Source organism: Corapipo altera, unplaced genomic scaffold, assembly GCF_003945725.1.
Source record: "Corapipo altera isolate COAL_440 unplaced genomic scaffold, ASM394572v1 160, whole genome shotgun sequence".
Classification (NCBI taxonomy): domain Eukaryota; kingdom Metazoa; phylum Chordata; class Aves; order Passeriformes; family Pipridae; genus Corapipo; species Corapipo altera.
The window spans coordinates 804,281-832,227 of NW_020885016.1; the positions used below are offsets into that span (position 1 = coordinate 804,281).

General features: G+C 53.2%; 1 protein-coding gene across 1 annotated transcript in view; it reads right to left on the bottom strand.

Moving 5' to 3' along the window:
• Positions 1-367: 367 nt before the first annotated feature.
• LOC113958989 (protocadherin gamma-C5-like) overlaps positions 368-27,947 on the bottom strand; it is a 30,310-nt gene continuing 2,730 nt past the window's right edge. Inside the window, exons 2-5 of the mRNA XM_027667661.1 lie at positions 25,333-27,800; positions 20,175-20,233; positions 7,117-7,205; positions 368-2,899 (exon numbers count right to left, since the gene is read on the bottom strand). Of these exons, the coding sequence (XP_027523462.1) occupies positions 2,673-2,899; positions 7,117-7,205; positions 20,175-20,233; positions 25,333-27,800 (2,843 nt within the window). The 3' untranslated portion in view covers positions 368-2,672. The remainder of the gene's footprint in view (positions 2,900-7,116; positions 7,206-20,174; positions 20,234-25,332; positions 27,801-27,947) is intronic.

Here is a 27,947-nt window from a genome sequence, read left to right on the forward strand (position 1 = left end):
GGAGAGGGGCCTCTGTACCCCCTTGGGGCTGGCAAATGGTGACCAGTGGTGGCAGATCCCTGCCAGTGATGGAGAGGAGCAATTGGATCCCCTTGGGTGTGGGGAAGGGGCTGTAGCTGTGGACACCACCATCTCCTCAGTCATGACCCACAGCCATGTCACCCTCCACTCAAAGGCCTGAAGGACCAGAGGATGGAGGTGCCCCAAAAGCAGCCCTAGGGGACATAAGATTTGGGGTGCCCCAAGACCATCCCCACTGCTGGAGCCAGGCTGGGCTGATCCCTCCCACCCCCACCAGAAGCAGCAGAAATGGGATGGACAGGCCCCATCCATGTCTCCCTCCTTCCATTGGAATAAACACCATCCATTCAGAAGAAACCATTTTATTATTTTTTTTTCCCAAAGAAAAAAAGCAATATAAATATTAGAGTATAAAACTTGCGTGTAACACATCGACATTGGTCTATATGGGTATAAGAAGGATATAAGCATATATATAATATATAAGTATAATTCAATATTAGACACATTGAAAGGGCAAACGTGTTTTCATTTCACGTACACTCGGAGCACAGACCACATGGAAAGAAGATACAGAGAAAATTGAAAATACTGATGTCCACAAGTTAGTTACTGCAATTAAAAATAACACGCCACTAAATGCACAACACTCACTACGCTACCTCAGATTGCAGATTAAAAAGAAAATATAAAGACTACGATTCAGCTACAGCATTTCTAGAGGGAAGGGGGGGCAGGTGGCAGCTGCAGGGGACAGGGTGGGAACCGCTCCCAGTGCAGCCAGAGCTGGAGGTGGCTGGATCCGGATGAGACACGGAGGATGCTCCTGCTGCCCTGGGTTTGGGGAGGGGGCTGGGGTAGGGTGAGCCTGGCTGAGAGGGCTGGATCTGCTCGGGTGAGTTACGTGTTAGTGATTAAAAAAGGAAAAAAACAACACACACCCCCTGGGAAACTCGGTGCAGCCCCTTCCTGGCCACCCCATAGCCTCTCTTCTCACTCTGGCTACACAAAGCCCCCCTCTGCCTCCCTGGAGGGCTCAGAGCTGCTTTGCTATGGGAAGCTGGCCTGGTGCAAGGATGATGGGCATATGGAGAAACTCTATCCCTCATCCTTTGATTCTCTCTGTGGGGTGGAAAGCCCAAAGCCAGCGGGAGCATCACTTCTTCCAGGCTGGCCCTACACGGTCCCATTCGACACTCCCACAGTTATTGCCCCTGGTTTTGCAGCATCACCCCCTGCTTTTGGGTCCCTTCTCTGAATCTGGTCCCCAAGCGCCACCAAAACAACCATCACTTACTCAATCACCAACTCTGCACCAAAGCCATGCACGGGCAGCTCTGCGGATCCCACCCCTTCGGGCGAGACCCCCCACAAAATGACCGCCTTATAAAAAACTGCCTTATCACCCCAAATTACCTTTGGGGGCCCCAAATAAGAAGCAAGGAGTTTCCCCACCCCGCCTGTCCCACCCCACCCCTTCCCACCCCTTCCCCCCCGAGGCAGCCCCGGCACGGGGGTTCGGGCGGCTGCCGGCGCGTTCACACCACGCTGCGTGGGCATGCGAGGACTTCTCCGGGTCCGTGTGGAGCTACTGCGCTAGTGCAGGTGTGAGGTGAGGGACGGGCATGCAGACACTGTGCAGAGACGTGAAGCGTCGTCCCCGTGTGTCCCCTCGGGCGGGGGACCCGGCCGGGCACCCGCCTGGCCGCAGGGGAGCGAGGCTCTCTTAGCCTTAATTCCATAAGAACATCGACTGTACATATAAATATTTACTGCAAAGAAGGTTTGAGATGTGTCTGCTCTTCGGAGACCCCTAAGAACTGCCGGGGCAGCTGCCGCACACCTCGGCAACGCTCCTTATCGAATTCCCTGCCTCTCAGACATCGGGAGGGCTTTTTACTTTCTCATATTTCAGGCCATTAGTGGTTACACTTTAAAAAAAAAAACCCAAACAAACAAAAAAAATGTTTAGGATGCAGCTTTGCCATATTCCCTTGATTCATGCAATATAAACACTTTTTTTTTTTTTTTTCTGGGTGACAGGTAAGCAGGAACTGAAGCACTCCCTACCAACTTCCAAATTCCAAAATCCATCACTATCATTATCTGGGGCGGGAGGGGGATGAATTTTATGAATGGAAAATTTAAGAGCGAAGAACTGGAGCGTGGGCTCTAAGCTAAGAACTTTCTTTTCCATTCCACAAAAAAAAAAAAAAAGTTGAAGGGCTATATAAATTAAAAGATCCACATTAAAATTATTTACATTGGGCAAAGCCGAGCACAAAGCCTCGGACTACCTGGGAGCAAATCGGATCCAAAGACGTGGCAAAAGACCTTCCGCCCTTGCATATTCTAATACCCAAGGGATCGTATAAAACATTATTCACAGGGCACTTGTTTGTGTTCGGTTGAGCTTCCAGATTGGTTTCCATCACGAGGTCTAAGAGCAGCGAGTCCCTGCTCCCAGACCTGATGATGACGAGATACATTCGTAGCATTTCCTACTTTTGCATCACAAAAAAAAAAAAAAAAAAAAAAAAAAAAAAAAAAAATTCACATTCGTCCCCCCATCTGGGGTGTGAATTTTTTTTTTTTTAGGGGGGAGTGCTGGAGCCGGCTGCCCTGTAGCTCTAAGGTCTCCTTCTTCTTCTCTACTTCTTCTCCTTCTTCCCGGATTTCTTCTTGTTGCCCGCGGCGGGGGCGGCGTTCTTGGCGTCGCGCTTGCCGGCGGCGTTGGTGAGGGTGGCGTTGCTGCCCGGGATGTAAACGTTCTGCCGGTAGTCGGGGACGTGCTGCAGGGTGAACTGGGGGCCGTAGCGGGCGCTCAGCCCCATCGTGCCATTCCCGCCGCCCAGGGTCGAGTTGCCATCAGCAGCTTCTGTGGGGAACGCCAGAGGGAGGGGGCAAAGAGAAGGGCACGTTGTTAAAGCCGGCCGAAGCCCACCCCGAGCCTCGGCAGCCCCCCCCCAACCCCCGGGGGCATCGAACTGCCAAACCCACACCTGGGTGCCACCACCCATCGCACCGTGCGTGCTGGGGAGTGCGGCACAGACACCCTCCCGCCCCCCACGAAAGTGCCCAGACATATTGTGCAGCCACAATCAGCGGTAATGCATTAAGAGAAATCCGATATTTATTTATTTTTCCGCCGCATTTAAAGCCCTGCCCCCGGTGTTTCTCCAGCCAGGTTTATTCAGGGAGCAGGGCGCGGGAGAGGAGAAAGGAAATCTCCCCCCTGCAATACCGCCAAATGGCTCTAAGGAAGCCGAGCACGAAGGAGATCCATGCCAGAGAGCGGCTGATGGTCCAGGTCTGGGGGCAGGGGGAGGGGAAGGCACAGGTTCATTCCTGTCGCTATGCAAAGCTCCAGCACGGAGAGAGGGAAAGCAGGAGCGGGGAGGGGCTCAGGGACCCCCCGGGATGCCGGGGCTCTGCTGGATGGTGGAGACCAGATGGAGGTGGGGGATGCGTGGAGGCAGGGGGAGAAACGAGCACGGGGGGATGGTAAAGGCTCAAGTGATGCTGTTGCCATGAGCTGCTGCATGATCTGCTCCGGTGCAGCTGCCTGTGCATGGCTCAGGGTGGGATCCTTGCACAGCCCTGCCCAGTCTCTGTATCAGAAGTTCCCATCTCAGCCTTTAAGTGCCTCATGCTCATGGCTAAGGACAGACTCTCCTGGGAGGCTGGAGAGACCCAGCAAGGCCACCCAAAGAGCCCAAGGCAGAGCCCAGGGGTGCTGCTCCCCCCTTTAACAGGCAGGGAGACTGCAGGAATAAAGAAAAACAACAAGCAGAGATGGTGGGCTGGTCCCCTCGTGTTTCTCCTCACTCCAGACCAGCTCTGTGCACGTCTCTGTGTTGCTTTTGCTTTTCCCTAAGCAGATGGGGGTGACTAAGCCAAGTAGAAAGCTGGACAAAAAGCTGGACCACATCCCACCAGCCCCCTGAAACATGGCTGTGTACACATTCCCTAGCAGGGGTCAGAAGTATGAAGCAACTGCAGTTTGAAAAGTTACAGCTGCTCTGCTGGAGCAGGAGGAGGGAAAAACACAGCGAGGCCAAAAACAGGCACAATGTTGTGCACTGGGGTGGGGGGACGTGGTGCACAAACACAGGGACCCAGTGTGGAGAAATGTCATTTCCCTTTCCCCTGGGAAAGAATTCACTGCAGGAGGATTTTTCCAGAGTCCCCATTAAATGGGTTCCAGACCCAGCAAGCTTTGAAGACCTTGGGCTGGGGAGATGCATGTCTATAAGTGGGAGTTTATTTCATTAACAACCAGCTCAACCCACACCCATCAGGGTGTTACAAATGATCCCCATGGGACGAGATGACTGAGATGTGCAGGGATTATCTCACAGGTGGACTACAGACTCCAGCCATGAGGAAGATTTCTTTTTCTGGACTGTCCCAGCTGGAAACAGCCCAGTTAGAGGCTTGGTGGACTTGGAAACTTTCTCTTCCCCGGGTGTTGCTGCCCTGTGTCCCCCCTGGGCCATCCCAGATGACCAGGGCTCTGAGCAGGGAGGGGCTGGGGGCTGCCAGCACCATTCAAGTCCTCATGAATTAATTTGCAGTCTCAGCACAGCTTTCACCAGGCAGAAAAAGCCATTGGTGAAGTTCCCAGCCTGCCCGTGGGTCCCGGGTAAGGGCGAAGGGCTGTTTCTAGGTAACACTGACATTAAGGCTGAAAAGAAGAGAGAACAGGAACAATAGAGGGTTATAAATGGGCACCGAGGTGCTCTTGCCAAGCAAGGCACTTCAGCTCTCGTTGCTGGAAAGGTCATGCTCAGCCTTTACCAGCAGCCAGAGATTGTCCCAAATGGCCCTGAGGAGGAAAACAAGAATTTGGGCTTCAGCAAAAATAACCAGCTCAGGGTTCCATCCCCCAGAGGCAGCCCTGGAGCACGTGCTGCTGCAGCTGCTGGTGGGGCTCTCAGGAGACCCCAATTTAGTGTGTCTGCCCTGCCTGAGGGGGAGAAGGATCTCCTCGGGCTGCCTTTCCATCTGCTCTGCCACCATCTCATGGCACCTCCATAAATTCCCACTGGAAGCCAGAGTATTTTAAGGACAGGATGTCTGCCCTTTAGTGTCTGGTGTCCTGGAGCATCTGTGCTCCTTGGCATGTCTTAGCAGCTGCTTCTGGCCATTCAGATTGCTAAAAACACTGGCTTTTCATGTCAATCCCAGCTGCAAGGGAGGAAAATTCAAAGGAAGGATGCCCAGGAAGGGAGACAGAAGCCCTACAGGAAGGTCACAGCCCTGGGGGGAAATCAGCTCCCCAGGTACTCTGACTTGGGAGGGTGATTTAACTATTTAATCCTTGGAGCAGGTGGATCACACAGGCTTGGTATGGCAGGGCCAGCTCTGCCTCTTGCTGAAGTGAAGGATAACACCTGGCACAGGGTATGGATGCATCCAGGGCATCACTTGTGTCACTGTGTCCCACCTGCCACGGAGCTCTAACAGAGAGCTCAGTGGGTGACAGTAAGAGATAAGGATCATTTAAATAGCCAGGAAACATCAGCCAAGGATGGGCAGCACAAAGCTTAATGGGCAATTAGCACTGCCCCTAATCAAAGCCTGCTCCAATCAACACCATTGGCTTAAAGAGAGAGCAGAAAGAGGGGACAGAGAGCAGGGCTGACAGGAAAACACTGTGCTAATGGAAAGAACTTGTGCTGTGTCCCCATCCATCCATCCAGCACAGAAAGGAACGAGCAAGGGCAAGAAAAGCATGGATAACGAAAAGCCATTATCTAGAGGATGGATCTGATTGACATCAACCCCCTGGGATGGCTGAAGCCGTGGGAGAGGTCAGGGCTGTTTGAGACTCGGTCAGGGCTGTTTGAGACTCCTGGACTGGGGGAGATTTGCTGAAATGGGGCTCCGGGGGCTCCGTAGAAGTCAGTGCTTAACTTGGAAGGGACCCTCTCAGCTCTGATCCTGGGGACTGCTGGAGCAGCAGTCAGAAAAACACAGCTTTATCTGCCAGCAAGGAAACCGGATCTGGAGCCCTGGGTGATGATAACCACGTGCAACCCCCAAAGGCTGTTTTTCCATGGTCTTCTTTTCAGAGCAAAGACACATTTTCACATTGTTTCTTTCCCTTGAGTGTAAACAACTCCCTTGCCTCAGACCTTTGTCCCCTTCCCCAGCCAGGGCAGCTGTCTTCAGGCTGCCTGGTGTCTGAGGAGCAGCAAAGTTCAGCTGCAGCAGCTTTCCAAGAAAGCAACTCCAAAGCCATCCCTCAGATTCCTTCCCTCCCAACAGCTCAAAGGAAACATCCTAAGCATTTTGCACGGGGTTTTATGGCTGTGCTGTTGCTTCTATTTTTAAATCAAGGGGAGAAAGATTTGGAGGTATTCATAAATAAAGGCTGTATGAAAACCAGCCTCTTTATCTGTGGTGCTGCACGGAGTGATAATTGTACTTGTTTTATTCAAAGCCATGGAGACTGTGGGTGTGTGGGAACACCCTCCCTGCCCACCACTTCCACACAACCATAAACCAGAACAAACCGACCCAAAATGACCCCAAACCACCCCCCTGTGTCTACAACTGCAAAGAGGCAGCAGCAGCCAGTGGGGAAAACCTCTGTGAGTTCATGGTTCAGCAGAGGAACCCGGGGAGCTCCTCTGGACACAAGGTTTGTTGGGAATACCGAGTCAGGCATTTACTGTTTCCCTGGCCCTGCCACATGCAGAACATCCAGCCTTTCTACCTCCTCATCTCACAGCAAGTTGCAACACAGCAGTTTCATTTAGTGTGACCTTCTGGAACCAGGCAGTTTATAAAAGATCACCTCAAGACTGGCTCTCTCATGTAACACAACCACATCACGAGCCAGGTGACGTTCTGTCCACTACATGGGAAATAAAGTTTGAGTGGAAGTTTGTCCCTGTCTACAGCAATCTGCCTGAATCCTTCCTGACCCCCTCCTCTGCAGTGCTCTCCCACCAGCTTTGGGATCTGTTGAAGAAGGACTCTTGAAGCCAGACAAACCATTCCCCCAGCATCTTATCTGACAGCATGAACCCAAGATGCCCCTGCAAGAGCAGTGTCGTGGTTTTCCCACACGTGATGGACACCAACCGTTTGCTGAAGCCAGGATCATGGCTTGGAGCATCTCCGTGTCAAACTGGTTGTTGGGCCAGGCTCCAGCTTCCTCTCCATTCTGGGAGCTTTGGGAAAAGAAAACAAACAGCAAGTTACTGCAGTTCAGTCTGGAGGAGCGGGTTTGTCCACTGCATGCTTCAAACCCTTCTATTAAATAAAACTCAGGAGTCAAGAGCCTTTCAGAGGTGTCCATCCCTCACTGGGCTTTTGAAGAATAACCACAAAAAGCTCTTGGGGACTCAGTGATGCTTCCAGCAACACCCACCTAACTTCTGCTGACTTCAGAGGCTACAGCCAGCACCTCCTCACCTCAAAATCCCACCAACACAGAATCAGAGAATCACAGAACGGGCTGGGTTGGAAGTGAACTACAAGATCATCTAGTTCTTACACCCCTGCCAAGGGATATTATGTAATCCCTTCCCAAAAATATACTGTAATATCATAAAAATTGCTGTCCTAAATCCCTAGAGGTGTATGCACCCTTGTACGACCAGATCCTCTGTTCCTCTTGCAGGCTCTGTGAGTGGATGCACCTTTCAGGCTGCAGCTCCATTCTGCAGCTTCGTTTGTAAGACACAGGGTGAGAAAACCCCATGGCATGGTGAGCTTTGGGATCATCATGGAGATGAACAGAGCCCAAGATCAGCTGCCAGCTCTGCAGAGCTGGCACCAAACAGTGCTGGGGAGGCTGGAGCAACAGGGAGAGGAGAGAAGGGAAGTGGGCACCTGCCTTGTTTCCCTGGGACTGGCTGATGAGCATCACAGATCTGCCTGGGAAAACTCAGGGGATGCTGTCAGGCTTTGGCTGAGGAGGTTTTGTGACTGAGGTTACAATCAGCAGTCTGTGTGCAGTCTAACAAGCCCTGCTTTCATGTTTGCCAGGTGTCAGCTGTGCTCAGCCACTGCCCACTGGTCAGGGCTGTGCTCACAGAGCCCCTCTGGAGCCTCCACACTTCCTAAACATCTCACCAGCTTCCTGGGTCCCCCTCTGCTCTGTCCCTGACTGACCTCATCACTCAGAGCACCTCTCCCTCCTCTCCCAGCTCAGTGCTCTGTCCACCCACAGCTCTTGCCACCCACTGGGATGCCAAGATTTGCCCCTTGGCTGTGTGCTGGCTCCCTTGGAATGAGGGCTGCTGTGCTCTTGCAGCTGGGAGCTCTCCTGAAGTGTGATGGGGGGCACTGGAAAGCCCATTTCCCAGGAAAGTGTTCAAACCACCAGGCTACAGGGCATGGAAGTGGCCTCCTCCACTACTGTGGTCTCAGCCCTTACGCCCAGGAGCTGCCAGACCCTGAAGCACTGCTCAGACCCAATGCCCTGCTCAGACCACAAAACCCTGCTCAGACCCCAAAACCCTACTCAGACCCCAAAACCCTACTCAGACCCTCAATTCCTGCTCAGACATGCTCAAGAAGCTGACACCCCCAGCTCTGGGATCTCCTGCCTGAGTGCTCAGCACCCCACATGTTGCAAATGCCAACACGGGCAGTGTTGGTGCCAACTCAGTGCCATGTGCTGGGCAGCAGATGGGCTCCTCACTGCCATGCTGAGCATCCCACTGCCCGAGTGCCCCCGCTGCCTGTGCCTGCTGCAGCCCTCACACACAGAACAGGCTCAATATGGACATTTTGGAACTGGGATGGACCCACAGGCACATCCTTGGAGGTTGTGTCTGCCCCAGTGACCTTGCAGCGTGGGTAGCTCCATGCCCAGCTGCATCAAAGCTCCGCAAGGAGAGAAGCCTTGAATGCACACAAGCTTTTCCTGCCCCTGTGAAATTCTCCCCTGTGAGGGTGGTGAGGCCCTGGCACAGATTTCACAGAGAAGCTGTGGCTGCCCCATCCCTGGAAGTGTCCAAGGCCGCGTTGGATGGGGCTTGTAGTAAGCTGGGCTAGTGGAAGATGTCCCTGCCCATGGCAGGGGGTTGGAAGAGATGATCATTAAGGTCCCTTCCAACCCAAACCATTCTGGGATTCTAAAATATATGTTCAAACCCCCTTTGAAACACAGTATCCGACTGTAAGGATGGGGGGGGGGGGGGGGTGTCACAGATACTCTGTGGAAAATCTGGTCTTCAGCAACTTGTCCAAAGACATGCAGGACCTGTGCCAGGACCACACAACACCTTCTGTACCCCCTGGCTGATCCATCCCCAGCCGCTGTGCTCACACCCGTCCATCGTCAGAGGATGCAAATAACCACTAATGTAGCAGAAGCTGCCCCGGCACGACCCTGCCAGCAGCATCACTCCTGAAATACCTGCTGTCTGCCGCATCCCAGGGCGTCCTGAGCACTATTTATATCCCTCCTGAGCGCTGTGTGTGGTGGCACAGCTTCAAGGAGGCCACAAGCAAGGCGTGCCTGCCTCCCAGATTGATTCCAGCGCCTGTGTGACGGTGGTACCGAGTCTGTGGGTCCCTCTGCCCTGCCCTCAGTGTCCTGCCAGTGCCATGCAGGCAGTGAGGACAAGGTAGGGACAGCCCTGGGGCTGCAGTGACCTGTTAATGTCACAAACAGGGCTGGGAATAGAGCCCCGGGCTAGATCCAATAAAGGACTTAGGAACCCACACTCCATGGAAAACCACAACTCATTCAGCCACAAGTTAACCCCAGCAGCTCCTGCCCCACCCCCCCGCTGGAAGCTGAGGTTCCCAGGCTTTTCAGGGCTGCAGGAAAGCTGTCTAGAAACAACCCTGAGCCTCCTAGGTGCTGGTCCTGGCTTCTGGGGGCTTCTCCAGTATGACGGTGGCACCCAGGGATGGGGGAAGAGAAAGCAAAAGGAAGCGCCAAATATATTTTGGGAACTTTGTGACTGTAACATTCTGATGGTTTGAACTCTGTTCTGAAATTAGAGGCCCAGGTTCAACTCTCTCTTTGATGTGGCATCACATTTTCCACCTCCCAAAAGACTTCTCTCCCACCCCTCCTTCAGGCAACAGGCTCCCCTGTACAGAAGTTCCTCCTGCCTCCTGTCAAACCCATGCTCTGTGCCCTACGACAGTGGGAATGCACTGAGGGAAAGGCTCACTCTGTGCTCAGGGCATTCCCCTGCACCAGGACCCCAGACCTCACTAAGCTCCCTCACCAGCTGGTCCTCACTCCCCCACCACAATAACCTTGGCCCCAGGGCTGTATGCAGCCACAGACAGGAGAGCTGGCACCACTGAGCACCACACTTGGGCAGGGCTGGGTTGGAAAGGCAGGGATGAAGGGTGGTGGTTGGTCCCTGCAGCCTGGGAGGGGCTGAGGGACACGGCCCAACCCCTCCAGTGCACAGCACAGGGGGAGCAGCAGCACCAAGAAATGCGTGGATTTTGCTCAGGTTGTTCTGAGCTCTTGGGTTAGAGCTGTGTGCCCCAGGGAGGGGTGGCTGTGCATCACCAGCCAGCTCAGGTCACCTCCAGAGGATGGGCAGCATTTCAGACCCGCTGTGAACTCCTGTAATGAGCTTGTCCAGTCCCTGTGTTATGTCAATACCCCACTGTGAGGGGGACAGACAAAGCCCTACATCCCCTTACTGTCCTGTGGGATCACAAAATCACAATGGAGAGGGCCATGAATCATAGAATCCTACAATGATTTGGGTTGTAAGGGACCTTAAGGATGATCTAGTGCTCCCAGCTCTCACACTTCCAAGCTGAAGGAGCTGTCTCAGCCTCTCCCACCCTGCCTTGGGCTCCAGTCCTCAGATCAGTTTGGTGGCTCCCACATGGCCCTGTTTTTGTTGCAGTGGGGAGCCCAAAGCTATGCCCAAAACTGGGCACAGTGCTCCAGGTGTGGACCTGTGAGTGCCAAACTGAGGGCAACCATCTCTTCTCCTGACCTGTTGGCTACAACCTTACCAGTAAACCCAGCCAGCCTCCATCACAGCAAGGGTGCACTGGTGACTCATGTTCAAGCTGACAGCCCCCACATCCTTTTCTGCAACCTTCCTGCACCCAGTGCTCCCAAATTCAGCACAAAGAGCCCCAAAGCTGTGTGCCTGCTCCCCATGACGCCACGCAGAAAAGCTATTTTAGAAATGCCTTAGAGTTGCAAAAAAATGATATTGAGTTAATTTCTCTAAGCAGGAAATTCAAGTGCCTCAATTACTTGCAGTGCAATCATCCAGAATTCAGAGGCACAGAAAAAAAAAAATACAAGGGCTGTAATCTAAAAACACCCAAAAATAACTTCTCGCAGTGGAAAAGGCACACAGCTGATGGCCAGACCTGGCTGTTTTCCATGACTATAGGATGGGGCTGTGAGTCACAGCTGTGAATCACTGATTCAACAGAAGGCAGCCTGCCCTGCCCTGCTTCCCTTTCCTGGGGTGAGCAGACCCCAGAACCCCCCCTTCTCACACTGCTCCCCACTCAGCTGCAGGGAGCCTGCCCGGAATGGGAGGGCTGATTCCTATGGAAATGACTCCAAGGACTCGCTTGTTTTTAATACAAATGCCATTGACTCAATAGGATTGGTTTTTTTTTTCTAAAAACCCATCCCCCATGGGATAGATTTTTTTTTCTCTGTTCAGTTCTACTCCACACTTCAAAGCTCAGAAAAGAGCTGGCTTTCATTTTCGGGAACGCTTCCAGCATAGCCAGAGCTGGAGAGGAGGAATCAAATCCATATTTGAGGCAAACCCAGGGGTGCAGCATCTTAAGGGGCTCAGGGCATGGTGGAGACAGGGCATGGTGGAGACAGAGCTGTGTCAGCAGAGACAGGTACAGCCCATGCACGACCTGCACATGCCTTCAATAAATCTGGCTACATGGAAATCAGGGAATACCGAGACAAAAGGCTCATCTGGAGGCCCTGACACAGCCCCACTGCATCCATCCTGCTTCCCAATTCTGCCCCATTACTGAGGGCTCTCACAAGCACCCCTCTGATGGGTGCACCTGGGTGATTTGCTGATCATCTATTTTGCAGCACCCTCAGCCATCAGGTCCCTTTTTATCTTCCACTTCCAGCAGGGAACTATTCCACTTTGAGCACGGAATTATTCATTTCCTTGCAGGGTTGCCATGGAGCTCGTCACTATGGCAGCCAAAGGCCTTGCAAACATTTATTTGCACAACCGCCCCATGGATTCCTGAAAAATTGTTTTCCTTGCTCTGCAGCTGGTAACACGAGCCCGTAGCAGTGCCACAACAAACTGGAAAAGTTTATTCATGCCAGAGCAGTGCTGTCAGAGCCCCAGGGGATGCAGAGGGCAGCTCAGTGCCCTGCAGACCAGACCCTGACACTCTGAGACGTCTGGCAGGGCTGTGGGCAGTGCTGGTGCTGGGGATTTTCCCGGGACACCCTCAGCATCCTCCCTCCTCTCTTATTTGGGGCTGTCTGGCTCCTGTAGCAGTGGCCCTCCAGCCAGCCCCTCCCAAATCTCACGGGAAGCTGCTCCCAGGCTTCCCCACTCCAGGGAGGGGTGACTGGGATTTACTTCTCCTCCCAATCTCTCCCCTTTTCACTCCCATTTGCAGCCCAGCTCTGGATGCTGCTCCCACCCTCCCATCACCTCCCCCAGACATCCTGCCCTCCCCTTCTCATCCAGTTCCCAGAGCCAGAGGTACATTCAAGCCCATTCCTCCAGCCCCATTCCCAGGCAGTACCTGCTCCCCCCAGGCTGCCCCCGTGTCTAAGTCCCCCTGCACTGCTCTTTCCTCTCTCCCAGTTTCCTCCAAGCTGTCCCCATCCCCCCCTGCTGCCTCCCACACACAGCTCCAGCCGGAGGCAGCAGCAGCAGTAAAATCTCAGCCTGCGTGTTCCCAGGCTGGCAAAGTGACAAGTGAGAGGGAACAGACCCCGGTGCTGAGCCTCTGCTGCACTCAAGGCATGTGGGGACACAGCCCCTGGCTGGGGACACAGCCCCAGGGCGAGCATCCCTCTGTCCTGCTTCCCATGACAGCATCCCACAGCCCATCACCCTCCCCCCAGCCTCTGAAAAGGACGGAATCAGCTCCAAAATTGCCCTAATTTCCTGCCCTTTTCCCTTCCCTGAGAGAGGATGCTGCCAGCCCTTCCCCCACGCTCCCCCGGCTCCACACATTCCCATCCACTTCTGTAATGCAATTACAGGGGCTGGAGAGAGCCTGGAGGAGGCCCAGCTTTAAGATCATGACTTTGCAAAGATGGGACTGGAAATGTTAGCAGGGAAGTGTGTGTGTGGGGGGGGGGAATATTTCCAGCCTCCCAGAGCACCACAGAGCCTTTACTTCCAGCCAGTGGAGCTGCTGGGATGTACCTGCTCTGCTGGATGGAGGCAGAACAAAAGCCCACAATGTGTCTAAGAGGAGGACCAAGGCAGGGTCCCCCTCCTGGGGACTCTTCTAGCCCTCCTGAAGGAGATGGAGCTGAAACCAGTCATTATTTACCCCGGGCCATCCTACAGCCACCAGTGTCCCAAACCCGCCAGGAAGGATATTTTGAGAAATTCTTTGGAAAGGTTGTTGTGCCTGTTTGTTGGATCCATCGGCTCTGCAGCCGGCCATGGCATGTGCTCAGCTGTGCAGGAAGCAGATGGAGGGAGAAAAATTAAACTAATACATGTAGCACCTGTTAAATTACCTAAAATAGCATTTCTATGCATAAAACTCCAATGATGAAACTCCTGATATTCTGAGGGCTCTCCAGAATGAGAAACGCATCCCAATTGCTTGGATATTTCCCTTTCACCATAAAAGATTTTACAGCTTTTGTCCCACTTGGCAGGATCTGGATGGCTCAGATTTTAAGGGCCATGACAAATGCAGATAAAGGGATTATGGGCCCAGGATGGTCAATGAGGGAGAGAAACAAAAGGAAGAAACACTCAGCTGAGAAGGGCTATGTGATGTAGAAAGAAGCCCAAATACTGAATCTGCTGAGATTTGGGCTGTTAATAGACAAAAGGGTGGAGCCTGCATACAGGAGTGCCCACAGGTGGCACGGGGGACCAGCTCTGTGGTCCCTTGAATGTGGAAGGGGAGGTGGGGTTGGGACCAGGACATATCACCACAAAACCTTTAGCTTCCAGTCCCAGGATCAGCTCAGCTCCGTAGGAAGAGGGGGAAGGAGAGCAATTATCCAGAGACAAGTCCTGCTCCCAGCATCAAAACAGCTCCTGCCTGTCCCAGCACCCCAAATCCACTCCAACACTGCACCACGAGGCTGCAGCCCGTGCTCAGACCAAAGCCAGGCTCTGAGCAGCCTCACAGTCCTTTAAAGCAGTGTTTTCTCTGCAGTGTTTGACAGGAAACCCCAGTCACATAATCAGATAATTGTTTAGGTTGGAAAAGCCCTCTAAGATTGAGTTCAACCATTAACCCAGCACTGCCAAGGCCACCACTAAACCTTGTCCCCAGATGCCACATCCACGTAGCTTTTAAATCCCTCCAGGGACAGTGACTCACCACTGCCCTGGGCAGCCTGTGCCAGTGCCTGACCACCCTTTCAGGGAAGAAACTTTCCCTAATATCCAACCTAAACCCTCCCTGGTGCAACTTGAGACTGTTTCTTCTTGTCCTGTTGCTTGTTACCTGCAAGAAGAGACCGACCCCCACCTGGCTCCACTCTCCTGCCAGAGAGTTTTAAAGAGTTATAAGGTCTCCCCTGAGCCTCCTTTTCTCCAGCCTGAGCACCTCCAGCTCCCTCAGCTGCTCCTGGTGCTCCAGATCCTTCCCTAGCTCTGTTCCCTTCTCTGGACATGCTCCAGCACCTCAAAACCATGACCCTCTGAGTGGTCTTCAACCTTTCCTGTTTCAGGACCCACCAGGGCAACACCAAACTTGACAGATACAACCATCTGGCTGTTGTTTCTGTGGCTCCCTTCGAGCTGTTTGCTGAGCAAGTCACACAAACAGGCTGGGGGCTGCACCATCAGCCATGAACAACCACTTCAAATACTCCCCAAAAAGGCAAGTTCTCTCCCAGGCTCCCCAGGACCTGACAAAAGCTGGTGATTTGAGCTCCACAGCCCCAGAGGCTTTGGCAGGGGGCAAAACCCTCCCTTCAGAGCTGAGCTCCTTCACTGGCACAACTTCTCCTGCACTCAGAGACCCACAGCCCCACAAAGCACAGCAGCTCTCAATCTTAGGAGAGTGCTGTCACTTAGATTATGGCTGTTCCCCCAAATGACCTCAAAGGGATCTCCAGAGGCTGCTGTGATTTTTCAGGCTGCAGGGCTCCACTCACACCTTCCCAAGGCCTTGGGGTGGCAGTTTAGAGCAGCCCCACACTGCACATGCTGCAGGAGCTGTGGAGGAGTCACTAAATACTCAACACTGAACAGGCAGGCAAAAACAACCCAGTCAGAAGAAGCGGGAATTTCAGCCCAAAGACCTTTCTAATTCACCAGCAAAACATGTGGAACCACACCAGGCAAAGCAAATACCACTGCTGGCTTCAACCCTTGGGTGCATTTGGGATGGAAACCTGAGGATTATAATTATTTCCTAAACTTCCCACAGTGGCCATTCTCTCTGCTGCTCCTCTTGCCCCCCTCAATGAGAAGCTGCAGTTTGTCCAGCATGTGCCCTGGCATGTTTCCACATGTTTTCCATGAATGAGCAGAAGGTAAAGGGGTCAGTGTTAACCTGGACAGCCCCACTGGTGGCCCTGTGCATGTGCTTTGGAGTAAGCATTTCGCTTGCTGCTGGCTCCACTAGAACACAACACAAACTCACAACGTAAATTCCTAGAGGTTTACAACACCCACAGACATCCCTGTGGCTCCTGGGTTAGCAAGTGTTTATTTTTAGGAAGGATGTGGCTAAAGCCTGCAGTTGTGGCCAGTTGTCTCTGTGCTGGGTATCCACCCCCGTGCTGTGTAAGCCCACGAACATCCGTGTCTCCCTCTGTCTCATCCTCTGGTTCCAGTTGCTGCCTGCTCTGTGATGTCCCACCCAGACACACACATGTCATGCAGGACACCCTGAGCACCCCAAAACCACACCACAATCCCCCCTTTGGTAGTACTTGCATGCTTTGAGCCCCAAGAGTGCTCCTGAGAGCTTCTTGTCCCCTCCCTGTCTCCCAGCACACACAGGCAGGCTGTGGTTAGTCCTGCAAGCCCAAGTCCTGGAGTTCTTGCATGAAAACAAAATAAAGAATGAAAAAAAAATCCCTCTTTTCCTTCCCAGCTCTCCTGTGGGCACTGCTGCAGCATCTGGACTATCAGCCCCAAACCCCTTGGGCATGGGAGGGAATGATGGATGGGGTCAGACAAAGAAGCCGAGATGCTGTTTAATGAGCAAGTGAAGTGAACATCACTATTGGCTGTGTTCAGCCTGGGAGGGGAAGCCTGGCCAGCAACAGCTTTGGGAAGCATTAACAAAGGGAGATTCAGGATTGGAGAAGATAAGTAGAAGGGGGTGTGAAATGGCACTCTGTATCTGCTTTACATGCTTTGCTCCTCCCTCCCCTGGGGTTGCTAGGGATATTCACACAGCTTCCCACCTCCTGGTGAGTCCCCTGCCACACTCTCTGGGGTGTCTCCTGCCCGGCATCTCCTTCCAGCCTGTCCATACAGCCCAGAATCGTCCTCACTCCTCCCACAAGATGCCCAGGACATACCAGCTCTTCCTACCCTCCTGTGCCCACCTGTGAGCGACACAGAGCCCTCCCCACTCCTCCAGGAAGGAAATCCTGACTTCAGCCAGGTGTTTTCCTGAACAAACCATCCCACAGAGATCAAAACAAAGAGCAGCTGTGGTCAGGCAAGCACCATGAATGTGCAAGGCACAACAAAAACCAAACCAAACCAACAAGATGGGTCCCTCTTACCAGTCTCTGTGTTCTCCCCCCATACACGATCCCCCCTCCTCGCAGGGAAATCCCACACTGATGACCCCAGAGGGATATCCTGCCACGATGCTGGACTGTACATTTACTCCTCATTGGACAATTCATTGTTGTAATCTCCACTTCAGCCACTGATCTGATTTGTCTGGGAGTGGCATCTGCTGCTCGGAATCAGCCTGGGTTCATTTACATTTGCCCAGCGACAGCACGGGGGCTTTGTTTTCTTAGAAACCAAAACACGAGCATCATTAAATTAATCTATCCTCCTGTTTTTCGCAAACAAGATTAATTCAGAATTGCTTTGCTCAGGTCTGCCTCCCTACCACATTTTCAGAGCAGACTGTCTGAGCTCCTATTTCCTGAGCATGTGCACCAGAGCTCCTCTCCCGCGTTTCAGAACAAAGAGCAGATTCCCTTTGTTGTCCCGTAGCAACAACGTTCGAGATCAAGAGCCAGTCCCTGTCTTACTGAGTTTTCCCTGTTCTGCCTGGTTCCAGGTGCTCAGAGACATGTGGGATTTGTTTTGATGGGCAGGGCTATGCTAAGACAGGATTGTTTCTTCTCCAGCTCCCATGGAGACAGCAAGGGAGAAATCACAACATGGGTTTAAGCTTGCTTTCTGGCTTAGGGTCAGTGCTGGACTCCCTCTGGGATCCATCCAAACCACTGCCCTAAGCTGCTGTGTTTATATTGCTATTTAATTTGGGTCAAATAGAATTAAGAGCACATCCCACTTTTTCTCCTTTTCAGCTAAGAAGTGGGCTGTGTTCCCCAAGCTCCCAGTAGAGCCCTGCAGTTCAGAGAGCTCTTGGTGCTTCAGAGGTTCACCTGTCAGCAGGAGAAGCAGTTGTACAGGATTTAACAGAGAACAACAGGCTCAGGCAGCTGCCCTTGCCCCTTCTTTAATAACTGTACTACCAACCAGAGCCTGGGGAATTCACACACCAGGCATCAAAACACTGGGAAGAGCACAGGAAGAGCACAAAGGAGAATGGGCTGCTTTCCAGGATTTGCCTGTTTGATCATTAGAGAGATGTCAGGGCTGGACACTGAACATATGGGAGCACTTTCCATCCTTTAGTACTGTCCCACAGGTTTAGAATAAAAACATCCCCTTGATTTAACTTATAACAGGACGAAAGGAACCGGGAAAAAAACATCAGCAAGAGCTATTTTGCTGCAGATGGGAACACAGACAAGTGGGAAAACCAGCAGGGATTCAAATCCACTGACTTTTTTCAGTTTTTCAGCACCAGCCTGTGCCTGGGCAAAGTCTCTTTCCAAACCCAGGGGTCTAGCCCATGCTATGGGATCCCCTGCCACAACAGGCACTGACAGGGGGCTCTGAGCTCTAGGGGAAGGTGTCCCTGCCCACGGCAGAGAAAAGAATGAGATGAGCTTTAAGGTCCCTTCCAACCCAAATAATTCTGTGATTCTTTGAGCAGCTGTTTCAGGGACTATCATGGGCACCCAGGGGTAACATCATGGCTCATGCACCAGAACTAACATGCCATGATAGTTCAGCTCCCCATGAACAGTCTGAGGCTGCCTCTCCTCCCGTCCTCTCTCTTCCCACTCCACACGCTGCTGCTCCCACTTAGGAAGGGGATGGAGCTTGCAAAGAGCTCCAGGCAGAGGCTGGGAGCTGGGGTGAGTGTCACTGTCCCACGACCTGGGTAAAGGCCCCTGTCACTGAGCTAAGGAAGTCTGGACTGCATCAGCTCTGTGCCTTGAAGAGCCCCAGCAGGATGCTGGAAGAGGGAGCAGTAGAGCTTGCTCTGGTGGGGCTCATTTACTGCCTTCTCATAACAAAACTATTACAGCAGCCGTGGTGCACTTCTGCATTAACAGGGCTTTGTTAATTGTCATCTGAAGTGGAGCAGAAATGGTTAGAAAGATTTTCCTTGATTAAAACGTTGTCACTGATGAGGAATTCAACAGACCTCTGAGAAAACTCTTCCAGCCATAGCTTTGTTTTAAAGTCCATGGCTGGTTTCTAGCACAAGCACTTTATCTAATTACATCAAACCCTCACTCCATTTTAGCTTTATCAGCTAGAAGAGCCTAATAGCAAAGTTTAATCACTTCAACAAGTTGGCTACAGCAATCTCTTAATTTTCTGATATGACAAAATATCAAGCCAGACCCAGGGAAAGACTCAGACAGAACCAGCCACTGCAGATGTTTAACTGCAAGCTCTGACACCAAAATCCAGGACCCAACACTTCCATGACACTATTTAAACCTCCATGGGAGCTGCCCAAGTGGTCACCAGGAATGACAAAGCACAGAGACACTGCCTGACCAAGTCAGACAAGGAAGCACATCATCCAGATTTACTCCCAAGGGTATAATCTTTGGGTATGCCCCAAAAGATATAACCTTTTCACATATAAATTATCCTGGAGCCACCTCCTCATGCACAATAACCTCTGGCTGGGGTATTCATGGAGGAAGGTGGACTCCCAGTTCAAGTTCTTCCTTATCCTCATGGTACTGAAGGGAGTTCACCCTCTGAAGAGGAGCCCTGGCCCTGATTATGAACCAGGACGGAAGATGGGAGAGGCAAAGAACAACATTTGGTTGTCAGTGGCCTCTCACTGTGGCCCAAGACAAGCAAACTTTGTTGGGCCAGAGGCAAGGCAGGGATGCTCACTTGGGAGGCAGGTCTCTGCTCTGCTGCTGGGGCTTCTCATCCTTTCTGACCTCACACACACCTCACAGAGAGGTGGTGGAGTCTCCCTCCCTGGAGATATTCCAGAACTGTCAGGACACAATTCTGTGCCATGTGTTCTAAGATGACCTTGCCTGAGCAGGGAGGCTGGGCCAGGTGAGCCACTGTGGCCCCTTCCAACCTGACCCATTCTGTGATTCTGTGAATACACTTCAGCAGCACAGAGCTCCAGGACCGGTAAGGGGAGTGTTTTCCAGGGATTTGCAGTGGCCTCTGTGCAAGGAGAGGAATTAAGAATTTGGACTCAGAATCTAGTTTACATGCTCAAAATCTGCTTTAGAGAAGAGGCCTTCTCTGTGAAACATATTTTCTAGTCCTTTAACCATCTCACAACTTCACCTGGAGTTTTCTCCAGTTCCTGACTGTCCTCCTTGAGGTGTGGACACCAAACCCAGACACACCATTGCCAACAACAGCTGTCACAGGGGGACACCCATTCTCAGAGCTGCCAGTCAGGGACTTTCCATCACTGAAAGTGGCACACAAAGGAAAGAAACCTTCACCCCACACAAAAATGGAGAAAGAGGCACTTACCCACTTGTTCCAGGTCTCTGGGTCTGAGAGAAGCGCCAGTCTGTGTTGGGCTGAGCTTGCTGCAGAAAAAAATGAGAGTTTTAATACCTCCATTCTTTCCTTTGAAAAATGAAAGCGAGCTGATCCTGGATTATTTCAGTCTGGAATATCAGCATGTTCCTTCCCAGTGAAGCAAATCAATTAGAACAAAGAGAGAGCTCCCTCCCTCTTCCTTGAGTATTTCTGAACCAGCATGAATACTGAAAAGCATGACAAAAACTGTTCAGAGAATGATCTTCCAAAGCAGCTCAGGAAACCAGGCTGTGAAAGAAATGAAGCATGAAATAAACTGATAAGGGCATCAATTCAGCAGGAGCAGTGGTACCACAGTAATGAGCTTGGAGGAGGAAGGGGGGGTGTGGGGGTGGCAGAGTTAATTGATACTGAGGAAGATGCTTTTAATGCTCTAAGGTAAAATCGTAACAGACCTTCCTAATCTCTCCTCCTTCTGTCCTTAAAAAAGCCTACCTGAGACCTTATTTTCATACATTGTATTTGAATGACTTTTCCTAGATGCTGTGGCCTTGGAGCACGACAATATTTTTCTGTCCACAGAGAAAAGAATGAACTTCCGACAGCAAGAGGAAAAAGCATTATTTGTTTAGGAGACACAATAACCTTCAGGCACAACAGCACACTTTGTAACCTCATTAAGAAGCCCCCGTATCACTTTCTGCCCATGTTATTTTACCAACAGACAATGAACATTCTGTAAATAAGGAAGGACATGGAGCATGCTTGCTTATTCCTGTTTGAATTACGCCTTTGTGGAAAACACTAAATAGCAGAGCTGTTTTCAGTCTGGAAGACACACACTTCCGAAAATCATAATGAACTCTTAATTAAATAATTAAATAATAATAATTAAATCTTGATTAACTCCAGAGTGATGACATACTACCTGGAAAGGACAACACTTCTCTCAGCTATTTTAGGAATGAGCTGTTCATAGTCCACACAATGGAACATCAGTTTTATAGGATTATTCTGCTTGTACATGCAATTACTAAGGAAAAGTGAAGACAGGGCAGAGCTGACCTAGATTTTTTATTTAGTAGATGTGCTTTTATTAATTTCTCTGCAGCTTTGATGATCCTCATGAAAGAAGATATTAGAATAAATTACTCCCCTGAAATAGATGCCCCAGTGGTCCCCAAGCCGCATGCAAATGAAGCTGTTTAAATACTTGCCCTCCAGATTTCAAATACACATTTTTGCACACGCTGACACACAATCCTGCACTAAAGAAGCCCTTCCCAATCTATATTTTGAGTTCCTGTTGTAATTACCATTTTCAAATTTAGGGCAGGCATTTGTGACACAAAATTGCGTTACTTTTTATATCCCCAAGTTATAAAAGCTACAGCTAAACACAGTCACCTACATCTATATTTAGGCATCTGAGTACAAGTAGCTCAAGTTTTCAAAGCTTGCCTCTGCCTCAGCCTCTGCAAGCCCAAGGGCACATAAGGTTACCAGGATCTTTGTGAATAATGCCACTACTGACATTTCGGTAGTTCAGTGCTGAATAGTGAATTCAGCCCTTTGCTCAAGCTGAAAAATGATCCCTTGCTGGGGCACAGTCAGTAATTAATAACACTTGGAGGTTAAGAAATGAGAAATTTCTACAGTGCACCTCTAAAACTGAGCGAAAGAAACACTGACAGACTTTTCTTCCACGTAACATCTCCCGTGTCGTGGTTTGTATGCCGGGCAGAACAAAGGGGTTAAATGGAATCAAGAAGTTAATCCCCCCCTAAAAAACATGTCCCTGACCACGCTAAGAATCACTTTAAAAAGAAATGAGTATGAACGGGGCCAAGAGGAAACTCTCCACTGACACAAACACGCTGTCTCTGATTCTATAGTGCTGCTCAGCCCCGTGTCCCCCAGCTCCACCGAGCTCAGCCAAAACTTTCACCTGCCCCCTCCCAGGAGGTGACGGTGACACACATTCCCCGAGGCCACTTTCTTAGGAGGAAGGACAGACAGAGAAGAGCCAGCTGGCCTGGATATTACAGACTGTTGCACTTAGCAGAGAGGACAGTAAGAAACAGCCATCTCTTACCCCATCGCAGGGACTCGCTAAGGTGCTGGTCACCTGCTCATAGGCAGCCACGGTCTCCGCAGTGCTAGAATGGCTGAAAGGCTTTACAAAGAGGAAATCGCTCTGCTCAGACATGGGCGAGAAACAAGAGGTGTAATTCTGTGCCTGGGAGGTCAAACCCGCTCCTCCCACGTCCAGGTACTTGATGAAGCCATCTGGCTTCATCTGCCCTCGGAAATGGGAGGAGGGCTTGCGGCCAGTCCCCCGGCAGCAACCCGCCAAGGTCCAGCTGGCACTGCCAGCTTTGAGACACCGGGCAGCCACCAGAGCAAACATCACACAGGACATAAGGGAAATGGACACCAAGGAGATGATGAGGTAAAGCGTTATGTTGGTATCCTTGGGAGAAGACTGCGGGAGGTCCAAGGACTTGGAGAAGTCCTGCACGCTGTTTTCCTCCGGGGAAATGACTATTACCACGGAGGCCGAGAGGGACGGTGTGCCATTGTCCCTCACTTCGACCACCAGCCTGTGGGAATCTTCTGACTCCCTGAGAGCCTGTGCAAGCCTTATCTCTCCAGAGCGGCGTTCCACTTGGAAAGGCAAAGCCTCAGCCGTCTCCTGCAGCTGGTAGGACAGCCAGGCATTATGGCCACTATCAGCATCAACTGCTACAACTTTGGTGACCAGATAGCCAGGCTCTGCCAAGGCCGGGATGACCTGGTGGAAGGCAGAGCCCTTGGGGACAGAGGGATAGACAATGTTGGGAGCATTGTCGTTCTCATCCAGGACGAACACATGGACCACAGCAGTGCTACTCAGCACAGGAGACCCAGCATCCTTCACCTCCACAGGCACCTGGAACACCTTATCCTGCTCATAATCCAGAGCTCGCACGGTGTAGACGGTGCCATTGTCCTGGTCTATTCGGAAGTAGGTTGAGACGGGTACATCCTGCATCCCATTATCCAGGATGGAGTAAGACAGCTTGGCATTGCTACCCTCATCAGGATCAGATGCTGACACTGAAAAGACAGAAGTTCCAGGAAGGGAGTTTTCCTGAACGTGAGCTGTATCAAAAGGGCTGGAGAAATTCGGGGCGTTATCATTCACGTCAGCAATGTGGAGGTAAAAGGTTTTTTGTGTGGCCCTCTGGGGGGACCCAGAATCCACAGCCCTCACTGTGATGTTGTATCCACTGGCCTTCTCCCTATCAAGGGGACCACTTGTGACCAGCGAGAAATGCTCTTTAAAAGATGACACCAGTTTAAACGGGAGCTCTTTCGCTATCTGCAGGTGGACCTGCCCGTTGTCACCGGAATCGCTGTCCTTCACACCGATGAGGGCAATCACAGTGCCTGGGGTTGCATCCTCCTGCACTGGGCTGGAGACAGAGGTCAGCACAATCTCTGGGCTGTTATCGTTGATATCAATTAACTCCACTCGCAGGTGACAGTGGCCTTCCATGGCTGGGGATCCCTTGTCCCTGGCTCGAACTGCTATCTCATAAGCACTGGATTCCTCGTAATCCAGCAGGGCTTTAGTTCTGATCTCCCCTGTCCGGGGATCTAAGGAGAACAGCTTGGTGAATTTACCAGGTGCGTTATTGCTGGTTTTGAATGAATATTCCACATCCCCGTTGGGACCTTCATCCAGGTCGGTGACATTCAACTTGGTGACCAGAGTGCCCACTGGCACATTCTCCTCCAGGTGTACCTTGGATATGGGTGGGTCACAGACAGGAGGGTTGTCGTTTGCATCCAGGATATGGATGGTAACCTTGGCAGTGCCAGATTTCACTGGATTCCCTCCATCCAGGGCTGTCAGTGTTAGATGATGAACAGGCACTTTCTCTCTATCCAGTGCTTTTTCAAGTACAATCTCAGGCATTTTAACACCATCCCCTCTCACATTGATGCTCAGGGCAAAATGCTTGCTGGGGCTGAGCTCATAGGTGGAGATGGAGTTGGAGCCCATATCCGGGTCTTCTGCTACCTCCAAGGGTAGCCGAGTCCCAGGGTTGGCTACCTCAGTGATCTCCAGCACCACCTCCGGCTTGGGGAACTGGGGCGCGTTGTCGTTCACGTCGAGGACGTCCACCTCAACACGGTGGAGCTGGAGGGGGTTCTCCATGACGAGTTGGAGGTGCAGGGAGCACGTGGGGCTCTGCCCACACAGTGCCTCCCGGTCCAGCCTGCTGTCGAGGAGCAGCACACCTGCCGCCAGGTCCACCTGGAAGTGCCGCTGCCCACCCTCGCTCACCAGGCGCAGGTTGCGGGCGGCCAAGCTCCGGACCTCCACCCCTAGGTCCTTGGCCAGGTCGCCCACAGAGAAGCCCGGCTCTCGATCCTCGGGCACGGAGTAGTGGAGCTGGGCGCAGCTGGGAGCCGCCAAGCAGGAGAGAGCTGCGAGCAGCAGCGGGAGCTGCCATGGCAAACTCCGTCCCGCGAGCATCCCGTGCCGGGTGTGCGAACGGAGCCGCGCGGAGCGGAGCGGCGGCGGCTCCGCGCAGCCTCCCCCGCCTCCCCGCCCCCGCTGCCGGCCCCGGCCGCCGGAACCCCCGCGCCCCGGGGGGGTCCGAGCGGGCTGTGCAGGGAGGAAGCCGCCGCCGGAGCCGCCGGAGCCGGACAGGGAAGGATGGAGGGGGCGGGGGGGGGGCGAGCGCAGCCCGGCCGGATGAACCGCTTCTCGGTACGCAAAGACACACAAAGTCGGCGAGCGGAGGGGATGGACCGAGTGACAGTTTTACGTCTCTCCACAGCCCCCTCCTCCTCCTCCTTTTTCTCTCCTTCCTCCTCCCCTTCTCCTTTTCACCGCCTTCCCCAAAATACGCACGGCGTAGCCCCCCCCCCATCCCCCGCCGCCGCCACTCCGCCCCCGCAGCGCCGGGAGGGCGCCGGGGACTCCCGGCAGCGGGAACCCCGCTCCGCCCTGCCCTGCTGCTGGCAGCGGGCACCGGCCGCACCCCCTGCCCAAAGCCGGCTGGGGGTCCCGCATCCCGAGCCGGCTCGGTGCCGAGCCCCGCACACACCGAGGCTGCGGTCAGGCTGGAGAACACACTCCCAATCTCACCTCGCTGTACAGGGGAGGAGGATCCGCGGAGGGTTTCACAAACATGAACTCGCTGATATCCGAGACCGGCGAGAAGCAGGAGCGGTAACGCGGGGCGGGGGGAGCTGTTGCTGTCACCTGCACGCCCATCACGGTGTCCCCTTGCTTAGGCTCATAGTGCAAGTGCCCAAAAATGTGGCTGGGAGGGGGCTGAAGCGTGTTCACGCTCTCCACGCAGCAGCCCTGGTTGGCAGGTGCAGAGCCCCGCCGGAGGCACCGTACGCCCAGCACCGCCAGTCCCACCAGCGAGACGGTGGAGATGAGCACTAGGGATACAATCAGGTAAAGCGTGATAGTGGGCAATCCCCCACCGTCAGCAGCCCGACCCTCGGAGCCCTGCAGGGCCTCTGGACCCTTCTCCTCCACCAGCACCACCAGTGTGACGGCTGTGGAGAGTGGGGGCTCCCCGGCGTCCCGGATCACCACCAGCAGTTCGTGCGCAGAGGCGTCCGTGTCCTGCAGAGCCCGCGTGATCCGGACCTCCCCGGAACGCAGGGCCACGCTGAAAAGCCCCAGGTCTGTGGCTTCCACGAGGTGGTAGGATAGCCAGGCATTGCGCCCCGAGTCCGCATCTATTGCCACCACCTTGGTGATGAGAGCAGGAGGGGCGATGGAGGGGGAAATTCGGAACTGAGCAGCGGAGTCCTCCCCAGCCCTGGGGAAATGCACCTGTGGGGCATTGTCGTTCTGGTCCACTATAAAAACATGAACCAGCGTCCTGTTCCTCAGGGCCGGGGAGCCACCATCAGAGACCTCCACGTGGAACTGGAGATAGGTGGTTTGCTCATAGTCAAAAGGGAACTTGGCAGTGACCTGCCCATTCGTGGGATGTATGGAGAGGTAGCGAGTAGGATCCAGGCCTGGATCTGTCCCACCAGCTCGCAGGATGGAGTAGGAGAGGCGGGAATTCTGCTCCGAGTCAGGGTCAGCAGCAGAGACCGTAACCAGCACGCTGCCCACTGGATTGTTTTCTGCCACCAGCACTTCATAGGATGCTTGCTCAAACTGGGGAGCGTTGTCGTTGACATCTGTCAGGGTGATTGGCAAGATGGTGTGGCGGGAGAGTGGGGGATTGCCCAGGTCCGAGGCAGAGATTGTGACATTGTAGTAGGCAACATGTTCCCGGTCCAAACGGGTGCTGGTTAGCAGCGAGTACTGGTGCTCGTAGTCCTTGCGCAGCTGGAAGGGAAGATCCGGAGACACGTGGCACAGGACCTTGCCCTGCTCCCCAGAGTCCCTGTCTCTGACGTGTATCACAGCCACCACTGTGCCCGGCAGGGCGTCCTCACTCAGGGAGCTGGAGAAGGAGGTAAGAATGACCTCGGGTGCGTTGTCATTCACATCAGTGACTTCCACCACCACGCTGCAGTGCTCCTCCATCGTGGGCGACCCCATGTCCTTGGCCTCCACTTCGATCTCATACACCGTCGCCTCCTCGAAGTCCAGGTTGCCCTGGACACGAATCTCCCCAGTTTGCTCATCGATGGCGAAGATCTGGCGTAAGGCAGCCGAGTTGTGGCTGCTGAGGGAGTAGCGAATGTCTCCGTTGGGTCCTTCGTCCACATCGGTGGCATTTAACTTCACCACGAGGGTGCCCAGCGGCGAGTTCTCCACCAAGCGGGCTCCATAGGATGGTCTGTCAAAGACAGGGTGGTTGTCATTGGCATCCAGGACCTGAATAGTGATGCGTATCTTGCTGGACTGTGGGGGAGAGCCCCCATCTTCAGCAGTCAGGACCAAGTGATGAAAAGCTCTGAATTCCCGATCCAGGGCCCGCTCCAACACCAGCTCAGGGAACTTCCCACCATCAGTGCGTGCCTTCACGTTGAGGTTGAAGTTGTCGTTGGCACTCAGGTGATAGGTCTGCAAGGTGTTGGTGCCCACGTCAGGGTCCTGGGCAGGCTGGATGGGGAAGCGGGCACCCAGAGACGCCAGCTCGTAGATGCGCAGGGAAACCTCCTCACTGGGGAATTCGGGGGGGTTATCATTGATATCCAAGATCTCCACCTCAATGCGGTAAAACTCCACTGGGTTCTCGATGGCAAGTTTCAAGTGGAGGAAGCAGCGTGGGTTCTGCCCGCAGAGCTGCTCCCGGTCTATCCGCTCGCTGACCATTATAACACCGGTGTTCACGTTGACAGAGAAGTACTGGGAATCCGAATCGGACAGTACCTGCAGATTAGCTGCCGCCAGCTTCGCCACATCGGTGCCCAGGTCCTTCGCAATATTGCCCACAAAGGCACCCCGGGTGAGCTCCTCCGGGATGCTGTACCGGATCTGAGCGGAGGAGCTGTGCAAGAACAAACAGAAGGAGAAGACACGCGGCAGCCCCAGGGACCGGCGCGCCTGCCCTGCCCTCGGCATCCTTGCCGGGTGGCCGGCCGGGCAGCGATGCCCTCCGCGCCGGGGGCCGCGCTCAGCGCTCGCCGCTCCCATTCATTGTTTGGGGCGGACGCGGCTCGGCGGGGCGGGGGCGCGCCGGGGCCCGGCGCAGCCGCGCCGCCATTGGCTGCGGGCGCCGCGCCGCCCTCCAATGGGCGCGCCGCTCTGCCCGGACAGCAACACGGCGGCCAATC